Raw genomic sequence first — 14,644 nt, 5'->3', positions numbered from 1 at the left:
GTTCAACACTGGTACTACTACATCACTGATTTATTTTGTTGTTATTCCAAGGCAAACACGGCTATTCTGGCTGGGGCCCATTATCTTATGACCTTCATGGGCTTCAGAAAGTTTTTGAACTTTCTGAAAGATATTACCCTCTTAGGCAGCAGCCAAAAACGCTCCTTTCACTCTTCATCATTTTCCTGTGTCCACCTAGTGGCTCAGGCTTGGCTATTTCAATTCCTGACACATTTTTGAGGGTCAAACAATGCCCTTAAATATCTCTAGAACTGAGGGAGACTTGAAATATCTTATTTAAATTACAGGGGCTTATTTAAGTTACATTCAAGGTAGAAGTGGTGTCCTTCTGAGCCCCAGAAAGCAAGTGCAGGCTGAGGACTTTCGAGGCCAACACCTTTCAAGGTGTGAGTGATGGCAGCTTGGCTCATAGTCCTACAGCTGATTACAGCTTAGCGACTGCAAAACGTAGGAATGGTAAGACAGGGCCTTGTGCAATTTCAGGGGGAAATGTGGTGGTCATGGAAAAAAGAGACTAACAATGAGCACTGTATTTGCAGCTGGGATCCCTGTTCCTTTCCATGGTCACATTGCCGCCTGCCCTGTGACCAAGGGTGAGAGCACGAGCAGAGGACCCTGATACCTTGGGATTTGCAGCATTGGCTCTAAACTGCAGCTGCTAAGGACATGTAAAGCAAATGCCTGCTTCCTCTTTTTCACATGTGTGGATATTTAGACTGGTCTGAGAGGTCACTAAGAATAATAGGATACAAATAATGGAATGAGAGTTTAGGCTGAACGATGGAAAAATCTGTAACAAATGTTAAGCTCCTAAACTTGAATTATTTACAGTCACACTGGACACAACACTGGGAGAGATATCTGGAGAAAGGATGCAAGCAAACTCTAATTTCTGATCCTGAGCTGACAATACCTCTACTGTGTGTAAAAAGATGGTTTTGGCTCTGAACATGTGAAACAAGATAAAATGGGCTTATTTCCTCATCATATGCAAATGTATTAAAATGTGTAAAGTATGACTGTAGAGAGCGGCAAAACCATGCTCTCTGTGTACTACCTGCTACAAACCTCTTTCTGTCTTCAGTATATTTGAGCAAATCTTCCTTCTGGGTTTTCAGTGGGCATATGCTGTGCAACAGCTAAAACAATATGCTAAGTGTAGACTCACATGGTTATATTAACACCTGATTCTTCAAGCCTTGTCCTTGATGCCCTGTGATGTTGGTCTCAAATGTGCATGTTCTTCAACCTGGTTTCTGCTGCTGTTTCCAAATCTTTGTCTCATGTTAGAGGATGCCTTAAGGTCCTCTTATCTTCCCCATGGGATGGGTCTGGACTATGAGTCAGGTATGCAAACTGAGGTTTTAATCAGTAACAATTAAAGCAAAAGAATGGAAGAGCAGCTGCTGGAGATGAAATAACTTAGGAAACATCAGTCTCATCACTTTGCATAGCTTGTGTGTGATTCACACTGTGACCGTGCTCATTAGTCTATCTCATGAACTGTGCCCTGAAGAAGGCTGTGAAGTGATACTGTTGGGCTTTTTGGTCCTGAACCCTAAAGAAAGGAAAACATAATGCTTCTGGCGAGCTGGAGCCTAAGGGCTAAACAGAGTAACAAGCAAATGGGCAGCCTGAGATACAGTCCCTCAGCTTTAGTGAGTTGCCTTTTGAGGATGTACTGCCAGGCAAAGCAGTAGCTGGTGAAACGGCTGGGGTTCTTGTATCATGACTCATGATGGTTCATCTCACCTGCAGTTTTCTATGATTCCAGAAGAGAGGGTTGAACTTTTCTTAATATACTGCATGTTCCTATTCAAAAGACACCCCTCCTCCCCCCCACTCCCCCCCAAAAAAAGCCAAGTAACCTAAACCCCTGTGCACAATATAATGCAATATTTTACATAGTTTTATTCTATTTAGCAAGAGACGGAGGAGAAAAAGCATTAATATTTAGGAGCAATGACAGTAGAAAAAAGGTAGGAAGATGAAATGGGGAAAAGAATGACTAATTCTCTGGAAATGAGCTCATGGCTATATGTTCTGCGTTATCTACTACAACATTATCCATACTAATTAAGAGTTTCTACTAAAACAATCAGTCATTTTACTGGGTTGTGGTTAAGACACTATCTCAAGATAGGAGGACCTGGAGTCAGTTCCTCATTCAGCCAAAGACTTTTTGGACACTACCCAGTATGTTTAAATTCAAGGTCTCAAATTTCCTCTCTGTAAAAGAGCAAGAGAGGAGGTTATATTTCCCAAGTCCAAGACTATGATGAGGATGATCCTAAATATGTTTGAGATCTTCAGTGGTGACATACCCCATGGTAAAGTTTACTGGCAAAGACAAATTAAAGAGGGGTGAAGACAGGATGTCAGGTGCTTTGATCAGTCAGCAATACTGGACAAAGAGAACTGTAAGTTGAAATAAATTATTTGCAGGAGCACCCCAATGCCAACAGGAGCATTACACAGCTTGCCTTCAGTAACACTCTCCTGTTGTAGAAAAGTATAAGTCTCTGTACTTAGATTTAATGTAGAAATTAATTTGCCCTTTTAAAGAAAGTGCCAAGGCTTGAACGCACATTTGCTGCATCCCAGCAAGTAGGTTCACTAATAACAACAAAGACCAAAGGCAAATTTTTTGCAGTAGAGAGAACACTTTATTATTTCTCTGACTAACATTCTTTGCTTTCTTTGGAGTCCTGCTGAAATGTTTTTGATTGCATACAAGTAGGAGATCAGTTGTAATAAGGTGTGTCATTGTTTCTCATTCCTGTTTATAGCTTTCAGTTGCTGCCAGGGCTGATACTTCGTCTTTGTGACTTCTGAACACTGCTTTGATTTTAAAGGGACACATTCAATAGAAACAACCCAAGAAGTTTGCACCCCATTCTTAAGCACATCTTACTGGGAGTTAGGTATAATAAATAGGGCATTTGAAAATGCCCAGCATTGTCTTTGTGTTTTTGTGTGGGTTTTGGTTGGTTTTTCTTTTTTTTTTTTTTTTTTAATACCCTGTGAGTTTCACAGAACTAAACCAATATCTGAGTATTTCTAAAAGCCCCCTTCCTGATCTTTAGACTGCAGTCCTTCATGCCCATGCTACTCTGTATTTAGGTTTACTCTTTGTATATTAATTTTGCCTACCACTACTTTTTGGGCAGTAAAAGTAGACTTGTCCATGTTTCCTGGTGTTTAGTCATTCATGGCATATGCAGTGTTACTTGGGTTAACAAGTTAATCAGAAGAAAAAATTAGATTTTAATTGTCTGTTTTGTATCATATTTTTAAAAAATTAGAAAAACAATTTCCTCAACATGCAGTGCTGTAAGTTCCCTTCCCCTGTGTTGTTTTTGGACCTGGAGTATTTTGAAAACAACCTCCTAAAAAACCAATAGTATTTTTAAAACCTCTTACTGGAATGCATTTAATTCGAGTTATTCAAAGCAAGTGCAGATTACTAACAGAAATGAAAATGATCATGAAAATGATCCGTAACGTGAAAGCTGGGTTGTTTCCTTAACTCCCAGGACACGTTCGGTTCTGCATGCAATTGAGGGACTTCCCGGGAACCCTATGAGAACTATGTGCACATACCAGCAGCCTTTAGCTCCCCAATATCCAGAAATATGTTTGGACACAGTGCAATATCACAATCCGCTGGTTGCAAGTTTCTGGTAGGAGCTAGACCTTTGGCCATGAGTGTTGAAACGAACAGGCCTGATGATCTCCTCTGTGAGGTCCCTACACCAAGGATTATGCATCCCCTTCTGATAAGAACAGCTGTAATAGCTCCTGTGCAGGCAGTTCAGTGTGGGGGTACAGGACAGGCTCCACTTGTGCAGGAAGGCTTGTAAATACATATGCCAAAGTCTCGGTTGCCTTAAATGTAGCTTAGCTCCCCTGATTTCAGAAGAGTAATGCCAGATCACATCAGCTGATAAACCAATCCACAGAGTTTCATATATTTAAATATTAATTTCCTATTGGTTTAATGGACAATTTAACTACTGGTTTGTTGAGATAACCTCGCTTACTAAAGGTATCAGATGGGGGTTTTTAGTGCTTCTTTTCCCTCTCTGAGGATCATAAAATGGGAACAGCCTTTAGGTGCTTAGGAATTCTTCTCCTCCTGTTACCTATTCCCACATGTGCAGGCATAGTCCTTCAGTTATCACATTGCACATAATTGCTGTAGGGAGGATGATGATTCTGAGTAAGAGAATATGGAGCAGGATCAGATGAATTCTTTGAGCAGCACAGTCTAACCTCTCATGTGTGTATGTATCTATTACTTCAAAACTAAAGGCAAGACTCCACTCCCTTTACTACATATAGATTATCAGAAGAATAATTTTGAAAATGCAATTTTCTTAAAATAAACACTGAATCACCAGCAAATAACTGTTCCACCAATTAGCAAAAATGATGGGTCTAAGTTTAGCCCAAAGCATCTGAAAGATCATGGTTCTAGTTAAAACCCTTTCTGTACACAGTTATAAATTCCAGCAGCCCCGTATGAGGGAGGATGAGAGGAACAAGGGATGACAAGACCCATGTAAAATCAGTTTTGTTGCTGTTGTTGGTGAAATCTCGAAGGAAAGAGGCTAAAGAACCAGTGAGCACATGAATACAAGCAATAAAAAAATAATAATTTTAACTTCATTGGTGCTTTTTAATGCAGGTAGTGAAACAGCTTCTTGTGTATACTCACGGAGCCTGAAGATTCTTATTTAGCATGTGGGAAGAAACAAAAGCGTGAAAAACTACTATGCCCTGAGCAGTGCACTTGATGCTTACCCACTGTAGAAAACTATCTGTATAAAACAGTCTGAAAAGAATTTGCTGCCAATCAGCATTTCAAACCTCTCTGTATAATGCCTGTTAGACTAAAGGCAGTCATCTGAAGCTCTGACTAGTGGTCAACCTGGATGAAACTTCACCTCAGACACCCTGAAGAATCCATCTTTGGTTATTCTTATATTGATAAAAGGTTATTAAATTGATATATACAGTGACAACAAGGTGATTAGGATTAAAAACACAAAACAGCTATCCTCTGGTCACTCAAGTCCCATATAAAATCAGACTCCTTTTTCTGATACTTCCTCGTTCATGATGGCAACACCAACTGTGTGAAGATAGTTACATTAACTGATGTATGATCTCATTTGTCTTCAGTGGTGTTATGATCTGATTCAATCTTTTAGTGAGTTATAGGCTTTTGTGGTCCGGGTATTGATGAAATCCGCCTTCTTAAAGTCAGCCTTTGGAATGAAAGAAACAGAATAACTCATTATCTTCAGTGCTGATTCTGCAAGGGAACGGAGGGTTCAGCTGCCTAAAAACTAGATATGGAGCCATGGTAGGGGGTCTAGGCAGAATCCTCTATGGTCAACAGAGACAGGACAGGCATCTCCCAGGAGTGACTCTGTTCAGTCTAAGACAGGTGAGATGAATTACTGGAGTTGCTCAACTCTCTCCACTGGCTGTATGGGGAGCCTATTCTTCTAGCTAAGCTCTACAGAATCCTAACTCATAGGTGACTAATGTCAGCTGAGATTAACCGGCCTGAACAAAGAGTACAGGGCAATGCCAAAATGACTCAGGATTTTATCAGTCTCATTTGATCAAGTGATTTCTGTTGCCTATTAGACTGGCTGTTCAAAAATGTCTAGGCATTAGGTAGCCTGCAGTATTCAGTGCTGTACCCGATATCTCTAGGAGACCCAGTTTGCACAGGAGCAGCAAGTAATCAGCATTTTTTGAAACTCACATCTGACAAATGTGTCTTATAGGCATACCCAAAGTACCAGTGACCTCAGAAAATTCATGCCATCGGGGATATTGCTGTACAGTAAAGTCAGGAATGCAGTTGCAAAAAACCAGAGACAATAAAATCCAGTTAGAGTTCACATGGGTACGACACCCTTACTCTTGAACGCAGATTTCTGGTTTGTGGGGCAGTATACTGCTGAGTGTGATGTAAGACTGTTAAAGGATACGACACTACATAACTTTTTTGGAGTAAATTTCAACAAAAAATCTGCAAGAAGAAATAAGCTGACAAATAAACGCTAAAGGCTAGAGCTTGAGAAAATGTAATAATTTTAGGGTATAAGGAATTTTAGGTGACAGAAATTCTGACCAGCAAGTAAACAAGGAACGAAAACAGTTTGAAATGCAGGTTGCAGGTAGGTAGGTTGAAGTCAACCCAGCTTCAAAAGGCAAGAAATAAAATGGTTTTTTGGCTGATTCATGCTGGTCATTTTTTGTTTGATTTTGAATGTGGCAGTAAATATTTGCCAAAACCTTTCCCAGGCCCTACCTTTTTGTCTGAATATAACTAACACCTGGGCTCACAGACCGTACAAACAACAAGGAGAACAAAATTGTTCTGGTTTTAAAGCAGGAAGCTGCCTCACCCTGCCTTTGCTTTTGCTGGCACCTTAGGCTCTTTGTGTCAGGTTGGTTCAGTCGGTGGTGGACAGACACCTACTGAGCATTACTTCTCACCATCTGAGACTTCTGGCAGGCAGCAGCAATGTTTTTCATAAACTTTGCCAGTGGATATAAAACCACAGAAGCAGAGAATATGAACACAGATGAGCAAAAATTAAGGGCGTGCATTGCTTGTGCAGGATTATGTACAAGTAATAAAACCACCAAATTCAGAGACCACCCGACAGCCTATCATAGGTTGTTCCTTAACAGTGCAGAAGTGCTAAGGGCCCCAGAAGACAAAAGAGAGGGTTCTAGGTCCGAAAGGACAGGTGACATGTCTTTGCTCTAACCCAGATCTTACCTTTTTGTAAGCACTGTGGAGGTCCGTATGTGACCACAAGGCGTAGAGGAGGACTGAAGCAGCCTTACTAGCTTTGCTGAACATATTACTGCAATGTTGTGAAAAGAATGATAAAACATGTTTAAATTCCCACTTCATAATCACAGTGCATGTGCAGACTTCAGCAAACAGAACCTTGCAGCATTTTTTTTTCTGTCCCTCTCTCCTCCTAAATGCTGGTTTACTGCTCTTTACGTATTCTGGCACATTTCACGCTGTCCTGACTACTGAAACAAATGCAACATACCTCCCTGCTTCACTCATTCTTCAAAACTAGAGACAATTTAAGTACTCTCTGGCCTTCATCTTAGAGCAGCTATCATACTGTTCGTATTCAGTTGAGGAAAATACACCTCAACATAACAAGCATTTGAAAGGATCTTTCCAGCAGGTAAAAACTCTGGTTAGTTAGATAGGATTTAAACTATTCAGAGCCTCATGAGGCCTCCTTTACTGAGATGATTTTCCTCTTTCATTTTGTAAAAAGAGAGGAAGGCAAACAGAATAATTATTCACATTCACAAAGCATTAATTATTCTTATTTGAGTAAACATTGGTTGCATGTGATTACATATTAAATAACGATTAAAGGAAATTCCTCATCTATTATGCCCCTTTACAAATAACTTTTAAGTACAGTTCTATCAGTGCTATAAAATATACCTCGGCACTTTTCTGCTAAAGATTATCAGGGCTGTGTTACAGAGAACAGGAAATACAGAAACGTTTTGGGGCCTGATCAGATCTGATGGTCAGCCACTATAAATATTAGAATATAAATGATATTGTGCCATCATCTTCTGAGGAACTATTTAAAATGCTGGAACGTGGCAAATTTAGCTGTGGATGGAACAGCTGTTTTAAGAGATTTTTCTGTATTTCCCAATATGTGCAATTCTATTCACATCACAGTCACTTGTTTAAGCTGTCCTGTACCTTAAGATGCAGTGTTTTTTCCCTTCAAGTGACAGAGGTTGCAGCTTCTTTTTTCACCAGGGAATGGAGGGAAGGCTTCTCAGGCATCTTACCTGTCATTCATGCTGATGGTAATAATCTTTGGTAGGCCATCAGCACTCAGGAGAAGCCGTGCGTTGTGAGAATTGCTCTGTGTCAAATTGTACAAAGTGTAGCAGATGGATGCTGTGGTTTCACAGACAATATCAGACGCCGGGACAGACTCAGGAAGTACCGAGACCAAATCAGGCAAAACTTCTCTTGCTAGAAGTTGGAAGAGAGACAAGCAACTCCATTACTAATAGGTGCAGGTTTATCTAGGGGTCCTACAAGACCTTACTCCTCCCATTACCACCTATCAGGGTGCTGTCTGCGCCCCCAACAGAGTCACGGTTTCAAACCTGCATTACAGCCCCAAAATTTAGGTTAAGCTGTGTCCGCACTAAATCGGACAGTAGGTATTTTGCCTCATACACAATACATTAATACCTACTGTACCCTAGTGAGGTCCCTAGGCATGTGCTAGCAGCAGGCTGCCACTACCCAAGGAGCCCTGTGTCCTATAGGTAATCATGGGTATAGTGATATACAGCAGACTGAGAAAGGGTGGCTACAGCACAATTTTTACTGCTGAACTGGTCGACTATGAGGGGACAGACGCACACACTCAGCCTTCTAAGCCAGTGTGTAAGCTATCTATTTAAGAAGAAAGTCCTGTTCTGAAGTCTGTCCCTGCTCAAGAAACACCGCATCACTTTGACCACGCTGGATGTCACCCTACCAGCCAACCCAACGGCAAACAGCAGCTCTGGACAGCAACTGCATCCTACTGTGTACTCTAAGATCTGTGCTGTGTGGACCAGAGCTGATGGAGAAGATCAAAGCAGTAGGTCTTAGCCAGCTGCTCCCACTGTAAGAAGGACCACTGGGCTTTAGTTTGGGGCATTTTGGGCCATTCTCGCCTCCAACACCAGCGCTTTCCTTGGACAGAGCGCTTTGCTCTCCGTGAGTTTCTGTTCATTTCTCCAGCTGGGTGCGTGACGAGGTTCATGGATATTGAGATTAAATCACATGCAATTTAGAAAAGGACCTTTAAAACTAGATGAACCACCTGCTATGCTAAGTATCAGTCAAAGCAATTATGTCAGACATGATTGCCCATTTTTTTCTTCTATTGGTAAGTCAAGGAAGGAGATTTTTAAAAACTATAATTTGGCAGTGCCTTGAAAACATCTGTTCAGAACAAATGTTGTTTTTCTCAAGTAAAATATGAAATTTTCTGATGTTTTTCAATAACTTACCTTTTAGAGATGTTTTATATTAAATTAATCTCAATTTCATATGACAGGTTCATTTTGCTTGATAAACACTTTATCTAGGGAACTGTATGCCCTTCCAAATGTTTTCCTTTGGCCAAAATCATTTGGAGAATTTTACCTGAATTCACACGTGCTTTTAGTCAACTAAAAAGAACACCTTTTCATGGGGGAGAGGTTCACTTTCCGGTGAACCCCAGTTCTTCCTACCATGGGTAAAGCAAGAAAGTGACTGTGAATGTGCAAGATGAAGCACCTTTCTCCGAAGATTCATGCTATTCTATCTTTCCCACATTCCCTCATAAATTATTTTCCTGATAAAATCCCAAGTTCTTCTTCTGAGGCTAATTCCTACTCTTCCTGGGGGATTCACCACTTGTAATTTTTGACACCATATGAATTATCCCTTTGAAATCAGCCCCACAACATATAATCTTTTAATTAACAGGGAATGTTCTCTAAGGATTAAACAGTGCCCAGAAGACTGTTCTGCAGAATTCTGGAAGCTAGTCTGCCCCATGAACCAGCTATATGCCTGTAATTTCCCCTTCCCCCTCTGGTAGGAACACAGAAAAGGACAACAAATTATGTGAATTTATTTTATCCTATCAGTAGGAAAAAAATTTCAAGTATACATTAAATTGTAATAAAAATACTCGGAATAGAAATGGCTTCTGATGTTAAAATAATGATTATGTTTTAGGAATAAGGTCCTCCAAAAAATTTGAACTATTTTCTCTATAGCCTCTTCTAGCTTCCATTCTCAGAAAACTTAGGTGGCAAAACTGTGCTATCTGCAAGCTTCCAAAGCTTTGTGTCTAAAAGAAGAAAATATTATTTTCACCAGAAAATCGGAGATGTTCTATGATTTCTCCCAGAGGATTACAAAGCTGTGGCAGCACAGCACTCATCACTCACCTTCTTTTACTCTACTTCAAGCAGAAGAAAAACTCCCCCTCCAAATCTATGTAGATTTTACTTCCATTATGTATTTACTGAAAGTAACATCAATGGAAGTATCTGACGAGGAACACACAATTTAGAGAAAACTTGAGGTAAGAGTCTTTCTTAGGCAAAACTCTATTTTCAACCCTGTAAAATGACTGCAGGTGTCTGACCTAAAAATCCACTTCTTTTTTTTTTCACTTTTAAATTTTTATTTAAAGAAGGAAAGCTTAACGTAAAGAGAAGAGAGAAAGAAAGCCCGAGAGACAATATCAGTGTTTGCTCACCTATATCACTTTGCAGAGAGGCGTTGCGAGACAAGTTCCTGAGCAGTGAGACTGCTGTCTTCTTTACTGTTGGGTGGGTTACATGCAGCATAGTTCGAATAATTGGAAGGCCATTTGCCTTCTGAACAACAGTCTGGGCCACTGCAAACGGCATCTGTTATAAGGCATGTAGCAATAGCGCGTCATTACCATAAATGTACAGCCTCAGAAACAGCTGCAGCAGCTTCTTTACATCAGTTTAAGTACCTTTAAAATAGTTTAAATCCAGAACTACGTATCAGCTGCAACAGAAAAGGAAGGTGGTATAAAAGAAATTTTGAACCCTCTTGCTCCCATGTGCTCTTTGGCCAGTTCCTCAGCCAAAACATGACAGAGGTCATTAGTTTCTTCACTGTGAAAGTGATCTGTGGCTGTGTCAGAGCCTTCCTGTCCCCATGGGACTAATTATGTTCCACAAAACCACTTGTTTTCTTGTGCTTTTAACAGCTACTTATCCCTCATTGTGCAATAAATAGGCAAAATTCAACATATGGAGATGTACATAGAGTGAGAAGAAGCATCCCCGTATTTGCCAAGCAAGAAATAGCTGCACTGCGAGTTATGATTCAGTGTTCTTCGATTTCCTTGACTGCATCTGTGAGACAGTGACTCATCGGTCGTTACCTGATCTCAGTGCTGTGGGCATGTTGCACTCCAGCCCTAAACTCTATGCATTCACTTTAAGAACTAAATGAAAAGAAAAAGAAAAAAAGCCGACTTACCGGTCCAGTACCAGCTGTGAGGTTCTGAAGAGCTCCCAGGGATGCTTCTTGGGTATAGTTTCTGGTACTCTTTGCTATTAAGGAGAGATATATCCTAATCAGTGTGGAATGCCAGAGCGATTCAACACCTCTGAGATTGCTCTTTTCCTCAGGTAGCGGGGTGTCCTGCTGCTTCTAAACATGTAAACAGATCAAGCTTTTAGAAACAGTGACCTTATACGACTTAATGCATCACAAGCTAAACTAGCCATTTTATAACTCTCTATGACCAGATTATTTGCAGATTACCAAGTTCTGAACTCAAAGGACAATGTGTAAAATTTCAATATTTAATTATACTGGCCACTGCATCCAAAAAGAGGAGATAGGTATCGTGGAAGCTGCTTCTCATTTGTCAGCAACTGACATTAGGGGCTGAGGCCAAGGAGAAACAGAAATGGCCAGCTAGAGTTGTACTGTGGATGGAATGGGGAAGGCAGAATACACTCCAGCAAAATTAATAGATGGGGAAGGGTCATTAATGCTTTTCTTTCACTTTCCCCCTTGCCTGATACCCATTTTCTCTCCAATAATTCCCAGTTGCCAGACTATTTGTGATCCGTATCACATGGCAAGAAAAGAAAAGGTCTTGACGTAGCCCAAAAGCCATCAAGTCATGGAAGTGGCAAGTCACCTTGTGCTGGTTTCACTGGTGAAACCATCACAACGCTCAGTCATCGGTAGGGCACTTGCACAATTGCTGTACATGGTACAGATACCGCTTAGATCCATCAGAGGGGATGAAACTGGGTGGCAGTATTCCTCAAGGAATGAAACAGTGAATTGCTATATCATTTTCACCATCAGCAGCTGAACAAGATAATGGTGTTAGGAAAATCAATAAATTTTCATTTTTGGGGCAAGTTAAGTGTCACGCTACCAGATACATCAATAACAGATTATTAAGTAGCTTACAGCCTTATTCTCCAGAAGTTGCTACAACTGATTAACAAAACAAGATATAACTAAACATGTGCTTTACCTCTTTTACTTTTCTGCTCCGTGTTCCAAAACAGCCCGGTGTTTTATCATTGCTAGAAATATTTCTTCTTTGCATATATATGCTCTGGGCATAGCTCTCAGGGAGCTCTATCTCTAGCTGGTATGAAAGATTGTGAAGAATGCACACACAGTTCTCTGTGGCCTAAAATAACAAGAGAATAGAAATCTTGAAAGGTTTGGCATGCGTTGAGGGGACATGTATAGACGTGGGAAGAGCTTTCATTTTTTGGATCTTCAACAACTAACTGCAGAGCATCTAATGGCTTACAGAAGAGCTAGTCTTTGTGCCAGTGATCCACAAGACTGCATTTACACTGATAAATTAAACATGCCCTGGGATGTTCCTGAGCACTGAAGCCAACTGGCACACGGGGCTTGCATTTGGAGCAGGGTGCGTGCCTGTTGGAAATGGTCCTGGGACATTTTAATTCCTGAATTGTGCCTGGGAATTTTTTGTGTGAGTGCTATTTGGCATAGTCCAGAAGTGTGCCAAGGAATGCTTAAGAGCTTAAGAGTAAAGATGATCATGTACACACCTCACCCTCACATCAGCAAAAGGAAAGCTTTGTATTTTTCCTAAGCAGGAAGCACTTCTCGGTGGTAGGACGCTTTTGTTCAATTAGATGTGCCTTTCCGGGCACGGCTGAGGTCAGGTCTACAATTTCTGAGTGATGAGTCTAGTGGCAAATAGCTTTATTACCAGTTCCTCCTTTTTTGAAAATAAAAAAGGAATGAGTGGTTTTAAGGCAAAATGCAGCAGGGAACTATTGGCACAAGTGCAATGTGCTGGATTCTCCCTGAAGCTAACAGCACTGAATACATGGAGATGGAGAAGCTCAAGTAACTAATCCTAGAATGGAGCTATAAATGTGCAGTGATTACCGCTACACAGCACAAGTTGTAGCAGGCACACTAGAAGTGCCTCACAGGCTATGGCTAACCTTCTCATAAGTGACAGCTGGTCTCCTCACCCAGCTTTGCCCAGCTGAAAGGTAAGCCTCTAGTATAAGCACTGTTCAGGGTTCATCTGCAGTCAATGGTGGGAGGAAGAGAACGAGAGGAACTGGCTTCTGGAGGTGTCTACGTCCTTGTAGTTACTGGCTTAGGCAGAATGTATAACTTCTAAAAAAAACTTAGGAAGATAAATCTCATTCTAAAGGATGCAAACTCTTTAATTACACTGCCGCCCACAGACATTTAGGCTCTTCATTTCCTAAGGGGTATATAGCAGTAAATATACAGGAAAGTAACCAGATTAATTTTTTAAGCTTTTAGCTTTGTGAGACAACTGAAAATCTGTAATATCTCACTCTTTAGGTCTTTCAGCATCTCTGAAAGCTCTGACTTTGTCACATTTGAAAAAAAGTTTCTCGCTCTTTGTGGTGATTCTGAAAATGTTTTACCAAAGCTAAGGTATGTTATTCTTTTAGATTGCAGGGTTTAAAAAAACACTTCAGAAAGCTTCTTACTGGACTTTCATCTTTGGTGACAGTTCTAAAAGCCCTGGAAATAAGTTTGGCCATTACATCACAGCTGTTTCTGAACACTGATTTCTAAACAAAAACATGTTCTCCCAGCAATTTTCCTAGGAAAAGACCTTTCATCTCAAACAATACCTTGTCATTAGGCTCGTGGTCTGCAATAGCTCCTTGAATGTAATACACAAGAGAATCAATCAAGCCTTCGCATTCTCTCATCTTTTTCCTTCCTTCGGGGCCAGCAGAGCTCATGTTTCTGTGCAGGAAGGAATAGGTTGGTGAGAAGAGATTTAGTTGAAGATTTTTCCTTGTGTTCCTCTGACAAACTTTCCCAGCTAAATCTTAAAGATACTGAATTTAAGGCTGACTGATTCCTTTCTTCAGAGCTGTAAGCTAATCTGAGCCTCTGGTAGGTAAAACTTTCACTTCAGTGCACTCCCAGACAAAAACAAACACTCCAGAAAAACAAACTGTTGTGTTTGGATGGATAAGGTAAGACCTGACTCAAATCTTCATCTCAAAGTTGAATTAATCCTTTTAAACAGTCAAACTGGACCTTTTTTCCATTACTCCATCTGTAGTTATAATATTTGGAACAGTAGCTATGTCAAAATATCAGAGGAAAGATACCTGTAAAAATATCCATGCATACAAGTGTCCTTTAGCATTTAGCTACACCAAACCAGTTCTTGACCCAAGATGACCCATCAACAGCTACATGTTCTGAGAGTTTTAGCAACATTTGTACATTAAAGGTAAAGATAATTGATGTCAGTTACGGGACCAAATTCAGGTGGCAGTTCCTGTGCTCATGGAAATGCTCTGAGGAGTGCTAGTGGCCAGGAGGGGATGCAAACACAGCCCAGCCGGTAGGTCAGAGCAGCAGCCTGGCCCCACCGCCGGGCGAGAGGCTGAGGGGATGAACTGTGATGCGGCTGCCGCTGCCGTCGCTGCCAGACCAGCAGTGTGAGCATCTTGAAATATGCGGGGA

At 40.8% G+C, this 14,644-nt stretch overlaps 1 protein-coding gene across 1 annotated transcript in view; it reads right to left on the bottom strand.

The window, feature by feature from the left end:
- Positions 1-2,664: 2,664 nt before the first annotated feature.
- Positions 2,665-14,644, bottom strand: part of PKP2 (plakophilin 2) — a 43,676-nt gene continuing 31,696 nt past the window's right edge. The window contains exons 7-13 of the mRNA XM_064457654.1: positions 13,792-13,909; positions 12,156-12,317; positions 11,135-11,308; positions 10,374-10,527; positions 7,900-8,089; positions 6,833-6,920; positions 2,665-5,294 (exon numbers count right to left, since the gene is read on the bottom strand). Coding sequence (XP_064313724.1) covers positions 5,226-5,294; positions 6,833-6,920; positions 7,900-8,089; positions 10,374-10,527; positions 11,135-11,308; positions 12,156-12,317; positions 13,792-13,909 — 955 coding nt within the window. The 3' untranslated portion in view covers positions 2,665-5,225. The remainder of the gene's footprint in view (positions 5,295-6,832; positions 6,921-7,899; positions 8,090-10,373; positions 10,528-11,134; positions 11,309-12,155; positions 12,318-13,791; positions 13,910-14,644) is intronic.

Source organism: Phalacrocorax carbo, chromosome 1 (genome assembly GCF_963921805.1).
Source record: "Phalacrocorax carbo chromosome 1, bPhaCar2.1, whole genome shotgun sequence".
NCBI lineage: Eukaryota > Metazoa > Chordata > Aves > Suliformes > Phalacrocoracidae > Phalacrocorax > Phalacrocorax carbo.
Note: the sequence above shows the minus strand (reverse complement) of the source record. Positions and strands in the feature narration are given on the sequence as shown.